General features: G+C 52.4%; 1 protein-coding gene across 1 annotated transcript in view; it reads left to right on the forward strand.

The window, feature by feature from the left end:
- dnah6 (dynein, axonemal, heavy chain 6) overlaps positions 1-21,647 on the forward strand; it is a 522,203-nt gene that overhangs the window by 187,788 nt on the left and 312,768 nt on the right. The window contains exons 32-35 of the mRNA XM_072517256.1: positions 657-805; positions 16,992-17,099; positions 17,629-18,184; positions 19,742-19,864. Coding sequence (XP_072373357.1) covers positions 657-805; positions 16,992-17,099; positions 17,629-18,184; positions 19,742-19,864 — 936 coding nt within the window. The remainder of the gene's footprint in view (positions 1-656; positions 806-16,991; positions 17,100-17,628; positions 18,185-19,741; positions 19,865-21,647) is intronic.

Genomic DNA, 21,647 nt, shown 5'->3' on the forward strand with positions numbered 1-21,647 from the left:
CTCCAAATGGGATCCAAACTGAACAACAGCATAACTTCTACTCTTTGTATTCCAGCCCCTCGAGATAAAGCCCAACATTCTAATCACCTTTATAATTATTTTTGAACCTGTCTGCTAGTTTTTAGCAGCTTCTTTACATAGACTTCTTATTCTCTCTCTTCTTGTACAGTTCCTAGCTGCTCATCATTTAAAGCCTTGATCCACCTTCCTTAGATTAAACTGGATGATCTCATCCCTCTCCACATTAAAACTATAAAACTATCTGCCACAGCTTTACCCATTCACTTAATATATCAACCTTGCAACTGCCAGCTCCCATCTACACCACTTAATGCATCACCTAACGCAATGTTGCCAGCAAATTGGGTATGTTGCTCTCTATTCCTTTGGGTAAATTATTAATAAATATGGGTTGGATTCTCTGGTCCCCCAGGATGGTTCTTTGCGCCGTGTCGTTAGCTGGTGGCGGGATTCTCTACTCCTGCTGCTTGTCAATGGGATTTCCCATTGAAGGCATCCCACCCCGCTGGGAAACCCGCAGTGGGTTGCACTGCTGGTGGGATAAGAGTATTTCAAATCCCGGAGAATTCCAGGCATGATCTAAAGCTCCCATGATCCCAGCTTTCCAGCTATTTATTTGTTTCTGTGTGTTATAGGTCATCCTGTATTCGGAGGGTTTCGAATCTAGTAAGGTTTTGGCCAGAAAGATGACCCAGATGTACAAACTATGTAGTGAACAACTGTCCCAGCAGGATCACTATGACTTTGGTATGAGAGCAGTGAAGTCCGTGCTGGTCATGGCTGGGTAAGCAAACAAATTGACATGTTTAACTTTGGCTTTGAAAAAAACGGAAAATAAACTTATTTGGGGTAGATTTTCTACCAATTGCTCAGGTAGCAAGCTGGTGGCAGTGCGTTTAGGCATTAAAGGAACCATTGAGTGAAATCAATAGAAATTAAATTTGGGCTGTTCGATCCTGGATGGACCCTCCAGGAGTTTTTACACCCTGGGCTCCTCTTTAAAACTCTACCTCATAGCCTTTCAGATGAAGCAAAGTTTGGGTTAATTGAAGTGCGATAAATTAAGTCAATGTGAAAATATTAGTCATGATGGACAGATGGTTAAGTTCAAGAAGAGATAGCAGAGGCAGTATTAGATATATATCATGAGAATGGGGCATGGTGCCAAAGGACTGGCAAACAGCTAATGTAATTCCGATATTGAAAAATGGAGAAAGACTATTTTCCGAGAGCAATGGATGAATTATCTTAACATAGCTTGTAGAAAAGCTGATGGAATTTTCACTCTAAGTTATAATAGAAAACATCTAGAAATCGGATTTCAAAGTGGAAGATCATGCTGATTAGTATTATTGAAGTAACAGAAAGGGTGAACAAGGGCAATGCAGCTGTTGTTTTTTGATTTTCCAAAAGCTTTTGGTAAGACACCACCTTGTGGTCTTGTGACTAAGGCCAGATAATGTGGAGTCAGGACAAACAACAGAACGGATAGAAAGCTTGTTACAAAATATAAAATGGAGATAGTGGTTAACAGTAGTTGCACAGACTGGCAAACATTGAGAATTGGTGTTCCACACAGGTTTGTGCTGGTACAGGTATTCACATAAGGAATCTGGACCTGGCAATCAGAAGCACACTTTTCAAAATTGTGGATGTCACTAAATTGAGGGTATAATCAGGACAGAAAGCAATTCATAGACTTGTACAATGAGTGTACACTTACCAAATATATCCAATGTGGCAAATGTGAGCAAGTACAATTAATGACGGAGAATAAGAGGTCACACATTCCTTGGAAAAGAAGGTGGGAATTTGGCCATGACCTGGGAGGCGGGAATGCTGGCAAAATGGCACATGAAGCATTGGGCACAATGCTCGCATCTTCCTGCTTACACACCATATTGCTATCAGCAGGCAGGTGGTCCACCAGGACTCCATTAAACTCAAGTGGCCAATTAAGGGCCACTTGCCATCTCTGTGGAACCTGGCAGTATCCCAGCAGGCTCCAGGAGAGGGGTACCCTCTTTTTTGGGCACTCCATGATCCATAAAGGGCTACCTAGTGGCAATGTCTGCCTCTTCAGCAATGGCATCACTTGTGTCTCATGATCTCCATTCCCGATCGTCTACCTGGCCGCCTTGTTCCCCAAACCTACTTACCCCCACTTCGAGGGTGCCTGGGTATTGAGGGATCCACTCCTTTAAGCTACTGCCTCAGTAATGTCCGTCATGAATGGTGGCATTGTTGAGTTGCCTGCCCTTTAATTGGATGGGCAGTTCCTGGGGGAAGGCCACTGTTTTAATTGGCTGTTGCTAAGAATAGGCCTCACCAGAGTATGAATCGGGGTCACTTCCTGCTTTCACCTCCAGTGGCAGGACTTCCACTTCTTGCACAAAATCCAGTCCGAAGTGTCTTAATCATAGAATCACAGAATTTACAGTGCAGAAGGAGGCCATTCGGCCCATCAAGCCTGCACAGGCCTTGGAAAGAGCACCCTACTTAAGCTTCCCTGTAACTTAGTAACCCCACCTAACCTTTTGGACACTAAGGGCAATTTAGCATGGCCAATCCGCCTAACCTGTACCTCTTTGGACTGTGGGAGGAAACCAGAGCATCCGGAGGAAACCCACGCAGGCTCGGGGAGAACGTGCAGACTCCGCACAGACAGTTGGAATAAAGAATCCAAGAAATCAAATGATACAGACACATAGATTACCAAAAATAATAATGCACATCATTAGGCTGTCAAACACAAAATACTTTGGTTAATTTCCAGAAAAATATAATACTGAATAGCAGAGAAATTATAGTAAACATGTGTGGTACATTAGTTAGACCACCCTTGGAGCACTATGAACAGTCTACATTCCAAATGATTAAAATGACTGACTGGGAGAGTCAAAGTGACGGGTTAGGATGGTGGAAATAAAGGGCCCATAAACAGGAGAAGTACCAGGGCTCATGATTTCTCTCCCCGACTCTGGATATAACTATCAGGAGAGATTGAATAGACTGAGGACTCTTTCCATACAGAAAGAAAAAGCAGAAGGGTGATCCAGTAGTCTTTAAGATTATGGAAGCATTATTTGGGACAGGTGCTGAGAAGATGTTTCCATTTGCGGGGGAGACTAGAATAAAGGTGGATAAATATGGGATAGTCACTAATAAATCCAAGGAGGCATTCAACAGGAACTTTTCCTTCAAAACTGGATAGAGTATGGAGCTTGCAGCCAGACAGAGTAGTTAAGGACAATATCATAGATTCATTTAAGGGAAAGCTAGATAAGTGCTTGAGGGAGAAAGGAATAGCATAATTTGTTGATGGGGTCAGATGAAGAAAGATGAGACAAGTTACACATGTATAAACACTGGCATGGACCAATTGGACCAAATTGCCTGTTTCTGTGATATAAATGCTATCCAATATTATACTATGTAATATTGCTAATTTACTGTTATTGTATTGGTAATTATTATTACATTACTTTTGTGAGGGCCACAAAAAATCCAGCACGAGTTTCAACGATACAAGAAATAACATTTATTTACAATAACGTATATACACATAACAGCAGCAACCTCACTTGCTGCTTACTCCCTCCTGCTAGTTCCAAACTGGCCAGCTTTATGTATACAGGGAGACTGCTAATGATTTCTCCGCCCCCCTCATTGGGGAAGCTCATACTCCCACAGGATTGTGGGATTGTCATTAGTCCCCAGCCAATGGTAAGCAGGTAGGTTATAACAATTATATATTATGTATGACTACTGAGGTACCCTAAATAATGATGCTTCGAGATTAAACTGTAAAGAAGGCTTTATTAGACTAATAACTATGCTAGAGCTAGAGACGAGAGCTGACTGTTGCACAGACCATAAGGCAGCCCTTTACGTATGGCTCCCAGATGGGCGGAGCCAGAGGCGGAGTCCCCAGGGTTCCAAGCCCGGTCTTAAAGGGGACATCACCTTACACGATGATAAGGCAGTAACCGTTCATCACATTCACCCCCTGTTTAAAAAGAGTCCGGCGGGGGTGAAGTGCCATCATAGGTCCATCTGTCTCGGTGGCTGGATCGTCCTCCTCAACCTCCTCAATGCGGGCGGTGGTGCGGCGGGCACGGACGTCCCGGTTGAGGGCACATCCGGGAGAACAGCGGTCGGAGCTTCGGTCCGGGTCGGGGCAGGGGAAGTAGGCAGGGCCTGGGGTAGCAGTGCCGGCACCGGCGGGGTGTGTAAAGGGGGGGGCGCATGGTAGGGGCTCACCAACGGGTGGTAGGGCCTGAAGGGGGTGTTGTAGGGGGTGACGGGTCCTGCAGGGGAGCGGCGCGGGAAGGGGGCGCCTGTGGTGGAGGATCCAGCGGGTGCCAGATCCCGGAGGGAAACCGTATCTTGCCTGCCGTCGGAGTACTCCACGTAGGCGTAACTGGGGTTGGCGTGGAGCAGTCGGACCTTTTCAACTAGGGGGTCCGTTTTATGGCTCCTCGCGTGCGTCCAGAGAAGAACAGGTCCCGGAGCCATCAGCCAAGATGGAAGCGAGACCCCGGAGGTAGACTTCCTGGGGAAGAGAAACAATCGGTTGTGAGGGGTCTCATTTGTGGCCGTGCAGAGGAGGACCTAATGGAGTGTAGGGCATGGGGTAGGACCTCCTGCCAGCGGGTGGTTGGGAGATTTCTCGACCGCAGGGCCAGAAGGACAGCCTTCCACACTGTCGCGTTCTCCCTCTCCACCTGCCCGTTTCCCCGCGGGTTATAACTGGTCGTTCTGCTGGAGGCGATGCCTTTGCTGAGCAGATATTGACGCAGTTCATCGCTCATGAACGATGTACCCCGGTCGCTGTGGATATAAGCGGGGTAACCTAACAGGGTGAAGATGCTGTGCTATGCCTTAATCACCGTGGCTGAGGTCATGTCGGGGCAGGGAATGGCGAATGGGAAATGGGAGAACTCATCGATCACGGTGAGGAAATAGGCATAACGGTTGGTGGACGGGTGGGGCCCCTTGAAGTCCACGCTCAGTCGCTCAAAGGGGCCCGAGGCCTTCACAAGCCGAACCATGTCTGGCGATAGAAGTGCGGTTTGCACTCCGCACAGACTTGGCAGGCCCTGACCATGGCCTTGACCTCCTTGGTTGAGTAAGGTAGGTTGCGGGACTTGATGAAATGGATGAGCCGGGTAACCTCCGGGTGGCAGAGGTCATTGTGGATGGCTTGCAGGCGGGCCTCCTGCGCGTTGGCGCATGTGCCGCGGGACAGGGCATCTGGGGGCTCGTTGAGCTCCCCTGGACGATACTTGATATCGTACGAGTAGGTGGAGAGTTCGATCCTCCACCTCAAAATTTTATCGTTTTTTATTTTGCCCCGTTGAGTGTTATCGAACATATAGGCGACCGACCGTTGGTCGGTGACAAGGGTAAACCTCCTACTGGCTAGGTAGTGTCTCCAGCGCCGTACAGCCTCCACAATGGCTTGTGCCTCCTTTTCGACTGCGGAGTGTCGAACCTCGGAGGCGGTGAGGGTTCGGGAGAAGAACGCTACTGGTCTGCCTCCTTGATTGAGGGTAGCAGCCAGGGCGATGTCTGATGCATCGCTCTCTACCTGGAAAGGGATGGTTTCGTCCACCGCGTGCCTGGCGGCCTTGATGATGTAGGCCTTGATGCGGTTGAAGGCCAATTGAGCCTCAGCCGAGAGGGGAAAAGTGGTGGTCTTTAGGAGTGTGCGGGCTTTGTCCGCATACTTGGGGACCCACTGGACATAATAGGAGAAAAGCCCCAAGCACCGTTTGAGGGCCTTGAGGCTGCGGAGGAGAGGGAGTTCCTTAAGGGGGCGCATGCGGTCGGGGTCGGGACCTAGGACCCCGTCTTCCACGACATAGCCGAGGATGGCCAGCCGGGGGGTGTGGAAAACGCATTTGCCCTCGTTATAGGTCAGGTTATGGGCTCGGGCGGTCTGGAGGAACTTTTTGAGGTTAGCGTCATGGTCCTGCTGATCATGGCCGCAGATGGTGTCATTGTCCAAGTACGGGTATGTCGCCCGCAAACCGTACTGGTCCACCATTTGGTCCATCGCCCTGTAAAAGGCGGAGACCTCATTTGTGACACCAAAGGGGACCCTGATGAAGTGGAAGAGCCGGCCGGCTGCTTTGAAGGCAGTATAGGGGCGGTCTTTTGGTCGGATGGGGAGCTGGTGGTAGGCGGATTTGAGGTCGACCGTGGAAAAGACTCGGTATTGGGCGATCCGATTTACCATTTCTGCGATGCGAGGAAGGGGGTCAAGCTGCGTGAATCGGTTTATGGTCTGTCTATAATCCACGACCATCCGTTTCTTCTCCCCGGACTGGACTACCACCACTTGCGCTCTCCAAGGGCTGTTGCTAGCCTCGATGACCCCCTCTCCCAGTAAACGCTGGACCTCTGACTTGATAAAAGCCATATCTTGGGCACTGTAGCGCCGGCTCCTGGTGGCGACAGGCTTACAGTCAGGAGTGAGGTTCGCGAATAGCGAGGGGGGTGCGACTTTCAGTGTCACAAGGCAGCACACCGTGAGGGGGGGGCAAGGGTCCGCCGAACTTCCGTGTCAGGCTTCGGTGGCTGCACTGGAAATCCAGTCCGAGCAGCAGGGCGGCACAGAGGTGAGGGAGGATATAAAATTTGAAACGGGTGTATTTGGTGTCCTGGATTGAGAGATCCACAATACAGTACCCTGTGATTTGTACCGAGTGGGATCCAGATGCGAGGGCTATGGTTTGGGATGCGGGGTGGGTGCGTAGGGAGCTCTCCGTGCTCCCGGAGTTGAAGAGGCATGCAGTGTTGTGCCCGTTGACCTGGACCTGCATCATGGAGTTCTGCAGGTGTTTTGGCCGAGTTTGATCGAGGGTGATCGCACCCAGTCGCGGGTAGTCGGAGTCCTCAGCCGAGTCGGACTCGTAAAATGGCCGCCGCTGCAGGCTGCGCGTGTCGGGTCAAGAAGATGGCCGCTGACAAGATGGCCGCTCCCATGATTCGCACGAGGCTGATGACGCGTCAGAAGAGGGCGTGTCGGGTCGGTGCGCAGCAGCATTGCGAGGCCTGCGGGCCCGAGAGCCTGATTTTCTGGCCGGCTGTTCTTTGTTTTTCTGGCCCCTGGGTCTGGCCAGGCAGACCCTCGCAAAGTGCCCTTTCTTCCCGCAGTCGCTGCAGATCGCGGAGCGGGCTGGGCAGCGTGGGCATGGGTGCTGGCCCTGCCTGCAGAAGTAGCACGGTGTGCCCCCATGGTGAGCGGGTCGCCGCGTGGCGCAGGCCTGTAACACGTCGAGCGATTCCCCCGAGCGCTGCTGGCAGGTAGAGAGCAGATGCCGGGCGTGCACCTCATTGATGGGTTTGACAAACCGCTTACGGAGCAACTCGATCGCCTCATCATAAGTCGTCGCCTTTTCGAGCGTGGCGGAGATTCTGTGACACACCCGGGCGTGGAGTAGACGCAGCTTGCGTGGCCCCAGGACGGAAGTCTCTGCGGAGTCCAGGTAGGCCTCGAAGCACCGCAGCCAATATTTAAAAATTTCCTTTGCCTCCGGTGTCCGTGCTTCCAGAATGAGCTTCTCTGGTTTTAGGCCTGCGTCCATCCTGAATCTAGTTTAGTCTAATAAATTGAGGTACCCTCAATAATGATGCTTCGAGATTAAACTGTAAAGAAGGCTTTATTAAACTAATAACTATGCTAGAGCTAGAGACGAGAGCTGACTGTTGCACAGACCATGAGGCAGCCCTTTACGTATTGCTCCCAGATGGGTGGAGCCAGAGGCGGATTCCCCAGGGTTCCATGCCCGGTCTTAAAGGGGACATCACCTTACATGATGATAAGGCAGTAACCGTTCATCACAACTACTGTAATAATACATTATACAGAAGTTGTGCTCTTTTTGACCAACAATTATTGATGCAGCACAAATGTTTGTTTTCTCTTTATCTTTTAACACATAAGAATATTTGACATTAATATGCTCAGAATGTATTGACATTTAAAACGTGACTAAATTAAAATACCCAACCCCACAAAAGTAATTTTAACAGATTCCAAATTTTTTTTTTTGCTTTTATTGTTAATTTGTCCCTGATCATCAAATATCAGGTGCAGCTCAGCGCTTGTTGAAATAATATAGTACTGTCCTGGGCCTAACTATCTTCAGCTGCCGAATGAATTAACGCCAATCTGTTATATTCAGAATCGGGGATGCTTATGGATAATGGTTCAGTGCTCAGTATCATTCACATCCCTTTGGATACTGAAGCAGTCTGTGCCAACATTTAGCAAGACCCGGACAACTTTCAGTCTTGGGTCGATCAATTGCATGTAACATTCATGCCATTTAAGTGCCAGGCAATGCCTTCTCCAACAAAGCAGAATCTAACCATCTCCCCTTGGCAATCAATGACATTACCACTGCTGAATTCCCCTGTTATCAATATCCTGGAGGGGTTACCATTTGTTAATGGTATGTTAATTATATTGTTAAGATACACAGGTGATGGACAATGTTTAATTTAGTACTTTGAGCACAAATAAATAGGCGCACTGGGTGTGAGGGGAGTGTTATGAGATTGAACAAAGTCACTAAACCCGTTCAGTAAAGAAAAGTGCTTTCTTTTGGTTTTGACTTCACCAACTGTCTTGGATTCAATTAATATCATTGATGAGAAATTTAGCTGTACCAGCCACGTAAATATTATGGTTACATGATCAGGGGCGAGATTCTCCGACCCCCCCCCCCCCGCCGGGTCGGAGAATCGCCGGGGGCTGGCGTGAATCCCGCCCCCGCCGGTTGCCGAATTCTCCGGCACTGGATATTCGGCGGGGGCGGGAATCGCGCCGCGCCGGCCACACCCCGCCCCCCCGCGATTCTCCGGCCCGGATGGGCCGAAGTCCCGCTGCTAGAATGCGTGTCCCGCCGGCGTAGATTAAACCAACTACCTTACCGGCGGGACAAGGCGGCGCGGGCGGGCTCCGGGGTCCTGGGGGGGGGCGCGGGGCAATCTGGCCCCAGGTGGGTGCCCCCACGGTGGCCTGGCCCGGATCGGGGCCCACCGATCCGCGGGCGGGCCTGTGCCGTGGGGGCACTCTTTTCCTTCCGCCTTCGCCACGGTCTCCACCATGGCAGAGGCGGAAGAGACTTCCTCCACAGCGCATGCGCGGGGATGCCGTGAGCGGCCGCTAACGCTCCCGCGCATGCGTCGCCCAGCAATGTCATTTCCGCGCCAGCTGGCGGGGCACTTGCGCCAGCCGGCGGGGCGGAAATCAGTCCGGCGCGGGCCTAGCCCCTCAAGGTTAGGGCTCGGCCCCGAAGATGCGGCGGATTCCGCACCTTTGGAGCAGCACGATGCCCGACTGATTTGCACCGTTTTTGGCGCCGATCGGCGGACATCTCACCGATACCGGAGAATTTCGCCCCAGGTCCGAGGCTTGGAATTCAAAGTCTATCCACTTTTATCAAGGCATAATTCAGGGGCGTCATTTTCCGACCCCCGAGAGGGCCGGAGAATGCCCGTTGGCCGCCGTGAATCCCGCCCCCGTCCCCGCCGAAGTCTCCGAAGGGAGAAATGTCGGCGGGGCGTTAATGGCGCCGCTGCCGCGGAGAATGTCACGGGTCTGCGCAAGGCAGCCGATTTTCGGCCTGCCGATATTCTCCCTTCCGGATGGGCCGAAGTCCCGTCGACGTGATGACCGTTCACGTCGACGTGAATCAAACCTCCTTTTCATCGGCGTGACCCGGTGCTCCAGCACAGGCCGCAGACTGATTGCGTGAGGAGAGGTGTGTCTCGGCTTGTGTGTGTGTGTGTGCGGCGGGGGGGGGGGTGGTTAGAGTAGGCTGGGCTCCAGGGGAGTGCCGGGAGGGGGTCCGTGCCGGGGTGGAGGTTGGGGGTTGGGGGGGGTCCGTGCTGGGGTGGGGGTTGGGGGGGGGGGTCCGTGCCGGGGTGGAGGTTGGGGAGGGCGATCCGTGCCGGGTGGAGGTTGGGGGGGGGGGTCCGTGCCGGGGTGGAGGTTGGCGGGGGGTCCGTGCCGAGGAGGGTGATGGGAGGGCAAGTGAGTTTGTCCACCTGGTCAGGTGCCAGCCTCCAACAGTTGGACCCATGCGGTCCATGCCACCTGGCTGGGGGGAGGAGGGGATATGGGCAATGATGACATGTCGTCGTTCCCCTCCCCCCCACCAGGCCGTCATGTTTTCAGATCATCCAGCGATGTTGGCCGCTCATGTCTATGTTGCCCTGGATGAGGAGGAGGAGGAGGAGCGTGCCAGAGAGGCGGCGCAGGCTGCCGCAGAGGGGCAGGCGGCAGCCGCCCAGGCTGGAGGGACACCTGACCGACAGGACGAGGAGGGGGAGGAGCACGTCGCGGCCCCACGGCAACGGAGGCACCCGAGGGCGCCCCGTGTGTACCGGCCCCGGCAGTCATACCAGGACCTCACGGACCGGGAATGCAGGAGGAGACTCCGGATGAGCCGGGAAACCGTGGCAAACATCTGCCACCTGCTGGCACACCTGTCACCGCATGGCACTGGCGGGGGACACCCTCTCCCCGTGTCCGTCAAGGTTACGGTGGCCCTGAACTTTTATGCAACGGGGTCATTCCAGGCACCGAGTGGGGACTTGTCCGGCATATCGCAGACATCGGTGCACCGGTGCATCCGGGCAGTGACAGATGCCCTTTATGCCATGGCGCACCGCTACATCCGCTTCCCCGTGGACCGGGCCAGCCAAGATGCCCGGGCCGTGGGCTTCTCTGCCGTGGCCGGGTTCCCCATGGTCCAGGGCGCGATCGATGGGATGCACGTCGCCGTGCGGCCACCTGCAGATAACAGGGCCGTGTTCACTAATAGGAAGGGGACCTATTCGATGAACGTACAGGTGGTCTGCGACCACCGCATGATGATCCTGCACGTCTGCACCCGTCACCCAGGCAGTGTACACGACTCATTCGTGTTGTCACGGTCATCCATCCCCGGCATGTACGAGGGACGCCATCCTCGGCTGAGGGGCTGGTTGCTGGGCGACAGGGGCTACCCATTGCGATTGTGGCTGATGACGCCTATACGGAGGCCACGCAATGAGGCGGAGAACCGCTACAATGATGCCCATGTAGCGACAAGGGGAGTGATCGAGAGGTGCTTTGGCGTGCTGAAGATGCGTTTCAGGTGCCTGGACCTCTCTGGGGGCGCCCTCCAGTATCGGTCAGATAGGGTCGGCCGCATCATTGTGGTGTGCTGCGTCCTGCACAACATAGCCCAGCAGAGGGGCGATGTGCCGCAGGCAGAGGAGGGCGGAGTGGAGGAGCAGCAGGAAGAGGCACAGTCCTCCCCAGATGAGGGGGATGGGGGCAATGGTCAGGGCAGACGGGGTAGACACAGGCGGGTGGCTGTCCACCGTTACCGGCTGGCCCAGCGGGCACGGGACAGACTGATAGACGCCCGCTTCACTGACTAGATGGGCGTGGGAATCAGGTAGTATGGCCACAGACCGCACACCATGGCAACAGCCGACCACCCACACCCCCCACCCATCCACCCACCCAGCACCCTCACCCCCCTCCGCAACCCCACCCACCCCACCCGCATGCACACCACCCCCCCCCCCCCCCATTGCCGATCCACCGGCGGCACAACGGGCCGGGCTCACACAGTTGCGGGTGGACGCGTGTCTATCGCAGGCCATGGAGGATGATGACAACCCGCCCTGCGATGAGCTCCTGGCTCTACATCGTTGGACTATGTCTGACCCATGGCCACAGTACCACCATCCACCCAGACCATCCCTGCATGCGGCTGTGACACTGCAGCGCACGGTCCCGTCCTCTGCCCGGGGGATGTTGATGGCGGCCCAGGGGGAAGGGGGCAGACTCACCTGGGGCTGAGGTAAGACCACCCCTCACACACACACTTGCGCTCAACGTACATGACACACCCGCACACTTTGGACAGAGCACAAAGGCAGCTTCGGTAGGTGTAACATTGACTTTAATAACCAAAGGAGTTCATGCACGTGCCCTAGCCCCTAAAACTCATCTGTGCCCTGCACCCGTGCCAACTTACTCAGTGTCTAATTGTTTGGCCTTACGGGCCCTTTGACTACGTCTACGTGGTTCCCCAGACGGTACAGCAGAACTGGAGGTGGACTCCTGTGATTCCTGCCCTCTGACACTGGATCCCTTTGGCGGCCGTCTCCTGGGGCGTCCTTGTCTAGATGGGCCAGGCTGCGGCCCGGGCGACTGGGATGGCGAGCTGCCAGCCTGTCCTGCCCATTGCCCACCCGATGCACCTGGGACGGAAGGGGGGGAGTCCGAGGTGTCGCGGTGTACCGGGACCTCCCCTACAGAGGGAGCCGGGACGGACCACACCACCTCCTCCTCCCTCGGGGTGCCCGATGGCCCCCAGGCCTCTACATGGATGGGGGATGCGAACGGGCTGGCCATCCGACGCCCCCCCCGACATCTGGCGCTGCCAGTCCTGGAGGCCCGTGCTGGTATCGACAGGGGTCTGCTGGAGCCCAGGGTGTTGGCAAACCCTGTCTGTGACAGTGCGACGCCGGTTCGCATATGGCCACTGGCCCCGATGCCCTCAGCGATGGCCTGCTGAGACTGGGCCATGGCCTGCAGAGACTGGGCCATGGCCTGCTGAGACTGGGCCATGGCCTGCTGAGACTGGGCCATGGCCTGCTGAGACTGGGCCATGGCCTGCAGAGACTGGGCTATGGCGTTGAGCGCCTCTGCCATCTGGCGCTGGCACTGGCTCATGGCCTCCTGGGAGAGGGCAGCCATTTCCTGGGCCACAGACGCCGCCTGCACGGAAGGCCCCAGGCCTCGCAAACCGTTCCCCATGTCTGACACCGTCGCAACCATTGCCTCCACCGCGGACGCCACCCGTGCGGTGTCAGCCTGGGTGGCACGCATGACCGGGACCACTCCCAGCTCCTGGACGTGGGTGGACTCCTCCACCTGCGACCGCAGCCGCCGCAAGCCGCCCGTCACCCTCTTCACTCGTCTCCGGGTCGGTGGTTGCATCGGATCTATGTGTGGGTGTGGTAACTGCAGGAACCCGGGATCCATCTGGGCGGCAGATGTTCGCTTGGCCTGGGCTGCCCTCCGACCGCCCGGTCCCTCTGCTGCTCCTACCTCCACCTGCTGTACCGGGATGGCTGTGTTGTGCGCACCAGTGAGTGTACCAGACGCCTCATCACTAAAGTGCCCAGCCGTGGTGAGTGTTTCTGCGATGGTGGAGGGTGTTGGTGACAGCAGTGGCGTTGTGTCGTGCTCTTCGTCCCACTCTGAGTCCATGGCACTTTGGGGTGAGGGTTCGTCTCCACCCATCCACTCTGAATCACTGTCCGGTATTTCGTCTTCCCGGGTAGTGCTGTCCCGGGTAGGGGTGTCCCGGGTAGTGGTGTCCTGGGTAGTGGTGTCCTGGGTAGTGGTGTCCTGGGTAGTGGTGTCCTGGGTAGTGGTATCCTGGCTCGGATGTGACGGGGTGTCGTCTCCCTGTTGCTCCAGGTCTCTCTGTCTCCCGTGGTGTGCGAGGGGCATCCTGCGGGCGTCGCATGCTGGAGGGTCCGGGTCTCTCCGTCTCCCGTGGTGTCCGAGGGGCATCCTGCGGGCGTCACATGCTGGAGGGTCCGGGTCTCTCCGTCTCCCGTGGTCTCCGTGGGGCATTCTGCGGGCGTCGCATGCTGGAGGGTCCGGGTCTCTCCGTCTCCCGTGGTCTCCGAGGGGCATCCCGCGGGCGTCGCATGCTGGAGGGTCCGGATCTCTCCGTCTCCCGTGGTCTCCGAGGGGCATCCTGCGGGCGTCGCATGCTGGAGGGTCCGGGTCTCTCCGTCTCCCGTGGTCTCTGAGGGGCATCCTGCGGGCGGTTGCATCTGCGGGGATGGGTGCCTGGATGTTTGGTCCTACGATACACAATGAAGCATGCATGGTTAGACATCAGGCAGTGATCAGGTGATACGGGGGAGGGGGATATAGGGGAGGGGGGATATGGGGACGGGCTGTCGGTGGCTCACTTGCTGGTGGGCCCCCGACCTCTGCATCAGCAACCTCCCGGTCCTCAGGTCCGCCAGCCAGTTCCAGGGCCCTTTCCTCGTGTACGGTCAGTGGCCTCTCATCAGCGGGCCCTCCTCCAGTCCTCACATGCTCCCTATTGTTGTGTGCGCGCTTCTCCTGTGGGGGGGTGGGGGGTGGGGGTGGTGGCAGGGGTAAAAGGCAACAGTGTTAGGCAGGTATATGAATGCACGCCATCGGTTGCGCGTGCATTGCAGAGGTTAAGGTTAGGGCTGGATTCACTTGGGGATATGGGGGAGGGGGGATATGGGGGAGGGGGGATATGGGGAGGGGGGATATGGGGTATGGGGGATATGGGGGAGGGGGGATATGGGGGATATGGGGGAGGGGGGATATGGGGAGGGGGGATATGGGGGATATCGGGGAGGGGGGATATGGGGGAGGGGGGATATGGGGGAGGGGGGATATGGGGGAGGGGGGATATGGTGGATATGGGGGAGGGGGAATATGGGGGATATGGGGGAGGGGGGATATGGGGGAGGGGGGATATGGGGGAGGGGGGATATGGGAGAGGGGGGATATGGGGGATATGGAGGAGGGGGGATATGGGGGATATGGGGGGATATGGGGGAGGGGGGATATGGGGAGGGGGGATATGGGGGAGGGGGTATGGGGGATATGGGGGAGGGGGGATATGGGGGAGGGGGGGATATGGGGGATATGGGGAGGGGGGATATGGGGAGGGGGGATATGGGGGAGGGGGATATGGGGGATATGGGGGAGGGGGGATATGGGGGAGGGGGGATATGGGGGAGGGGGGATATGGGGGAGGGGGGATATGGGGAGGGGGGGATATGGGGAGGCTCACCCTGCCTGCTCTGACGAGGTCATTCACCTTCTTGTGGCACTGGGTGCTTGTCCGTGGTGTCAGGGCCACAGCGGTGACGGCCTCTGCCACTTCCCTCCACAGATGCCGGCTGTGGCGTGGGGTAACTCTGCGGCCGTGCCCGGGATACAGGGCGTCCCTCCTCTGCTCCACCGCGTCCAGGAGTGCCTCCACATCGCGTGACTCGAACCTCGGGACTGAGCGACTGCCAGCCATCCAGTCGGGTGTTGCGTTCGGGTGTTCCGGTCGGGTGGGCTGGAGCTGCGCGGCCTTATGAGCCGTCACGCCGTGCAGCGCGTATGACGCTGCACGGCGTGAACCACTGCGCAAGCGCGGATCCCGTTACGTCGCTGCTAGCCCATTTCGGGCCAGAGACTATCGATCCATTTTTATGACGTGACGCAAGTGGGATTTGCGCCGTTTTTTGCGCCGATTGGCGCACTTTCCGCCGATAACGGAGAATTTCGCCTCTGGAGTGTGATGGAATACCATCCACTTGCCTGGGTGAGTACAACTCCCACAACACTCAACAAGCCCGCTTGATTGGCACCCTGTCCACCATCTGAAATATTCAGTTGCTTCACCACAGATGTACATTGGCAACAGTACACATCATCTGTAAGCAGCTGGCCAAGCCTTCTTCAACTGCACCTTCCAAATCTCTACCACCTAGAACAAGGGCAGCAGGCATGTGAGACACACCACATGTATGTTTCTCTCTTGACTTAGAAATATATTGCTGTTCCTCCACCACTGCTGGCTCAAAATCCTGAAACTTCCAACCTAAGAACACAATGGGAGCTCCCATGCCAAAATAGACTGGCAATTCAAGGCAATGGTTTGCAATTACTTCACAAGAGCAGTTAGGGATAGGCAATGAATGCTGATTTTGTAACTAAATAAAATTAAGCTCAATCCAGGTTCTGCTCTCAACTGATGAAGGAGCTGCGCTCTGAAAGCTAGTGATTCCAAATAAATCTGTTGGACTTTAACCTAGTGTTGTGAGACTTCTTACTGCTCCTCTCAACTGGTATCTGTGGTATGCCTATGGGATGAATATTTACAAACTTTATCCAATTTAAAGTCTGTAAAGCAATGGTCAAAACATTGTGCTCTTCAGCTCTGTTAAATAAATGGAACTGTTCAAGTATTGAGCTTATTTTTTGACTTATTTTTTTGAATTTGTGGAAAACTAACATACCTTATATAGGAATCACAAGGAGAATAGTTGTAATTGTTATTGTTTGGAATAGTTGATTGTAGTGAGTGAAGAGTTGGGCAAAGAACTTTGCTAAATGATGTTGGGTTAGATGTGCACCCCAAATGAAGAAAACATTGCAGTGGTGGGATCCAAGAAGGAGAGCACGAGAGTGTTTTTTTTTATTCGAGATGTGGGCATTGCAGGCTGGGCCAACATTTATTGTCCATCCCTGAGGCCATTTAAGAGTCAACCACTTTGCTGTGGGTCTGGAGTCACATGTATGCCAGACCAGGTAAGGATGACCGATTTCCTTCCCGAATGAACCAGATGGGTTTTACCGACAAGTGGCAATTATTTCATGGTCATCATTAGACTTTAATTCCAGATTTTATTGAATTTAAATTTCACCATCTGCCATGGTGGGATTTGAACCAGAGAATTACCCTGGGTTTCTGGGTTACTAGTCCAGTGACAATGCCACAACGCCACTGCCTCCCACTGTGTGAAATTGTTAGAAAGGCAGGAAAGGTGATGGATGTCAAATAAGCAGAATTTAACGTTGTGGAGTGTGTTTTTCCTGGATTTAGCCTTGTGTTGGTCTAATCTCTGTTGCGGCGATGGTAACCATTCCAGGATGCAGAAGGCTGCTCACTCTCAGTAATACCTTACCTTCATTGTGTTGATGTGGAAATGTGATATACTGTAGATATTAGTTTCTTTTTAGTGGGTTTCACTGATACATATCTGTCTCTATGACTCCATTGGAATGAAAATGATTATTTGCCTAAAATATAATTTTTGTTGATGTACAGTTAGTTGCATGTACTAGTTTTGAAGACAATTTAATATTCCGTCACATTTCTTCTGTTTAGGTCTCTGAAGAGGGAAAACCCAGATTTGAATGAGGATGTTGTGTTGATTAGAGCCTTAAGAGATTCTAACCTACCAAAGTTTCTGACAGATGATGCACTGCTTTTCGGGTAAATAGCAGATTTTTTTTTAAAGAATCATAATAAGTAATGCAATATTATGAATTAGTTCATAAGATATTGGAGCCGAATTAGGCCATTCAGCCCATCGAGTCTGCTCTGCCATTCGATCATGGCTGATATGTTCCTCATCTGTTACCTACAATGCTACAGACCAAGAGCTAGGTTGCAAAATCAGCCAGTGCATCTCCTCCCGAGAACACATGAACTAGGAGCAGGAGTAGGTAATTTAGCCTCCAAAGCCGAAACGCCTTCAATGTGATGATGGCTGATCCCATCATGGCCTTAGCTCCACTGTCCTGCCCGTTCTCCATAGCCCTTCCAATTATTCTCTTTAGTCTGTCCATATGCTTTTGAAATATTGCTGTAATTTCATTTAAAATGTAGAAATGCCAACTTGCTATATTCACATGATTTTGAGATACATTAATAAAATATGGTATTTTAAGGTTTGAATGGTACTTTGCTTTGGAATGGTTTGACTATGGACAATGGTGATGTTTTTATTTTCTTCCTTCAGTGGGATCCTTTCAGATTTATTTCCAGGAGTTATTATTCCAGATCATGACTATGGTTCATTCCAGCAAACAACTATTGATGTCATGTTGAACCGTGGCCTGCAAGCTATCCCTACTATGATTTCAAAGGTCATACAGTTGTATGAAACCATGATTGTGCGGCACGGTGTTATGCTGGTTGGGCCCACAGGAAGTGGCAAAACTACTGTTTACCAGATTTTGGCAGAAACTCTCGGAACTTTGTATAATGCTGGTGAGAAAGACCCAAACTATCAGATAGTGAAGACATACGTGCTGAACCCGAAATCAATCACAATGGGCGAACTGTATGGTGAAGTAAATACCGTGACACTAGAATGGAATGATGGCCTCATGGCAATTAGTGTCCGTGCAGCTGTGAATGATGAAAGTAAAGAACACAAATGGATTGTCTGTGATGGTCCAGTTGATGCACTCTGGATTGAGAACATGAACACAGTCCTTGATGATAACAAAATGCTGTGCCTTGCAAACAGTGAACGGATTAAACTTACGCCATATATTCACATGGTCTTTGAGGTAGGCGATTCTAAGCAGGGACCTCCAGTGATAATATATATTTCCTTATACTCCAGTCCCCTTGAATTAAAAGCCAGCATTCCATTTCCTTTTACCATCTGCATCTGTATGTTTGCTTTCTGGATGTCATGAACAAGGACCCCAACGCTCTTTGTGCTCCAGCTTTCTGCAGTCTCTCTCCATTTAAATAATAACATGCCTTCTTATTATTTCTTCCAAAATGAACAACCTCACATTTTCCCCACATTGAATCCCATTTGTCAATTTCCTGCCCACTCACTTAACCTGTCATTATTGGTCTATAAACTATTTATATTCTCCTTATAACTTGCCTTCCATCCCACCTTTGTGTCATCTGCAAATTTGGCCACAATAAATAGAAACGTAGAAAATAGGAGCAGAAGGAGGTCATTCGGTTCTTTGAACCTGCTCCGCCTTTCATTGTGATCATGGCTGATCATCCAACTCAATATCCTAATCGCGCTTTCCCTCAAATCCTTTGATCCCCTTCACCCTAAGTGCTAATCTAACTGCTTCTTGAAAGCATACAATGTTTTGGCCTTAACTACTGTCATAATGAATTCCACAGGCTCACCACTTTCTGGATGAAGACATTTCTCCTCATCTCTGTCCTAAATGGTCTACCCGCTCTCCTTAGACTGTGACCCCTGGTTCTGGAGACACCCACCATCGGGAACATCCTTCCTGCATCTACCCTGTCCAGTCCTGTTAGAATTTTATAGGTTTCTATGAGATCCCTCCTCATTCTTCTGATCTCCAGAGAATATAATCCTAACCAATTTAATCTCTCCTCATATGTCAGTCCCGCCATCCCAAGAATCAGTCTGGTAAACCTTCACTACATTCCCTCCAGAGCAAGAACTTCCTTCCTCAGGTAAGGAGACCAAAACTGCACACAATATTCCAGGTGTGGTCTCACCAAGGACCTGTATAATTGCAACAAGACATCCCTGAACCTGTACTCAAATCCTTTCACAATGAAGGCCAGCATACCATTTTGCCTTCTTTACTGCCTGTTGTACCTGCATGCTTACCTTCAGTGGCTGGTGTACAAGGACACCCAGGTCTTATTGCACCTTTTGTTCCTTCTTCCAAATCATTAATATATATTATGAAGAGCTGCAGATTCAGGGCTGATTCCTGCGGCTCTCCGCAGGTTACTGTCCTCCAATCTGAGAAAGATTGTGGCATTTTGGGGTTAAATGTCACAAGTGCCAGTATGGAAGGCAGCATCTTCCGAGCAGATGCATCTCTCACTGTCTCACTTTTAATGGAGATATAACCCATTAATTTTATTTTAAGTGTGTCTTTTTCAGTCTGCATATGGCCTTATTAAAATGACCAGTAGAAGGATGCACTTTGCTGTGACAAGCATGTGACTATTTGAAAGTATTTAAATCCCTAAAATTCTTTAGTGGTTACAGTCACAGTGCTGTCAATTAATTCTGATTGTTGTGTAACAGCGGTGCAATTAGTAGCGGAAATGTATTGCCAATTTAGGAACAATTATTTTTGTTACAAAATCTTTTTGTGCAGGTACAAGATTTGAAGGTGGCCTCTCCTGCCACTGTTAGCAGGTGTGGAATGGTTTACATTGATGCAGATGAACTCAAATGGATGCCATATGTACAAACATGGATGGCTGGCCATGCAGATCGTGTAAGCTACAATATTTGTAAATTATGATTCAATGAAGTTGGTCTTTGAAACAAAAAAATCCTACGTTATGTTTTTGCTTAACTTACCCAGAACGTAGTGTCTTTGCCTGCAATACGCAGGCAATGTCGGTTATGTTGAATGGAAATGCTGTCTCATTCCTGTCACTTCTCAGTGTCATCATAGTCCCTTTGTGCTCCAGTTATAATCAGCTGAATCAGGTGGATTCTTTAAAAGTCATTTAGATATACAAGAACCATTTTAGTTCCTCTGAATCTGTGCAAGAAGACAAGGAACAGACACAAATTAATTTAACCAACAGTTGATCTGATAAATATAATCCTACAGGAGTTCCTATTCTTCTGCTAAATCCTGCCGGAAGGTATTTCTTTATTTATTTCATTCTTTTGAGGTTTTCAGGGTTTTATTCCCTCACTTCTACAATCCACATTTTATGGGAAAATCTTGGTTACTTCTCTCCATCCTTGACTACGATGGAGAACTGGTTCCCTGGAATTGAGGATCCCTCATTGAAATTGTTTCTTGTGGTTAGATACCTGGGCCGGGCTTCTCCAATCCTGCGGCCACGTTCTGACGCCGGCGTGAAAAGCGGCGTGAACCACTCCGGCGTCAACACTCCTCAATTGTAGGTATGAACCCCTACCTAGGGGGCTAGGTCGGCGCCAGAGTGGACTCCACTGCTCCATCCGGCATCCCACGGCCGGCGCACGTTCACGCATGCGGCCCCCGGGCAATATGGCGGAGCCCTACAGGGGCCCGGCGCGGAGGAACATAGGCCCCCACGGAACCAGCCCGCACGCCTATAAGTAGGCACCGATCGCGGGCCAGGCCCGTGGAGGCCCCCCACCCCCCCCCCCCCCCGGGAACGGATCCCCCCGCCCCCCCACCAGGACTGCCCCCGCAGACAGAACATCCAGGTCCCGCCATGTGGGACCATACGTAACCCACGCTGGTGGGACTCTGCCGAACGCAGCGGGTACTCGGCTGGTCGAGACCTGGAGAATCGCCGGGGTCCCCGACCAGCGCGGCGGTGATTCCGTAGGCGCCTGAGAATCAGCGCCGGGGAATCGGAGAGCCGGCGTCGGGGCGGCGTGGTGTAGAATGGTAGAACCCTCAAGAGTATTGAAAGTCAGAGAGATCTAGGTCCACAGGTCACTGAGAGGGGCAACACAGGTGGAGAAGGTAGTCAAGAAGGCATACGGCATGCTTGCCTTCATTGGCCGGGGCATTGAGTATAAGAATTGGCAAGTCATGTTGCAGCTGTGTAGAACCTTAGTTAGGCGACACTTGGAGTATAGTGTTCAATTCTGGTCGCCACACTACTAGAAGGGTGTGGAGGCTTTAGAGAGGGTGCAGATGAGATTTGCCAGGATGTTGCCTGATATGGAGGGCATTAGCTATGAGGAGCGGTTGAATAAACTCGGTTTGTTCTCACTGGAACGACGGAGGTTGAGGGGCAACCTGATAGAGGTCTACAAAATTATGAGGGGCATAGACAGAGTGGATAGTCAGAGGCTTTTTCAAGAACAAAGAACAAAGAACAAAGAAATGTACAGCACAGGAACAGGCCCTTCGGCCCTCCAAGCCCGTGCCGACCATACTGCCCGACTAAACTACAATCTTCTACACTTCCTGGGTCCGTATCCTTCTATTCCCATCCTATTCATATATTTGTCAAGATGCCCCTTAAATGTCCCTATCGTCCCTGCTTCCACTACCTCCTCCGGTAGTGAGTTCCAGGCACCCACTACCCTCTGCGTAAAAA

The sequence above is a fragment of the Scyliorhinus torazame genome, chromosome 9, assembly GCF_047496885.1.
Source record: "Scyliorhinus torazame isolate Kashiwa2021f chromosome 9, sScyTor2.1, whole genome shotgun sequence".
In the NCBI taxonomy this organism is placed as follows: Eukaryota; Metazoa; Chordata; class Chondrichthyes; order Carcharhiniformes; family Scyliorhinidae; genus Scyliorhinus; species Scyliorhinus torazame.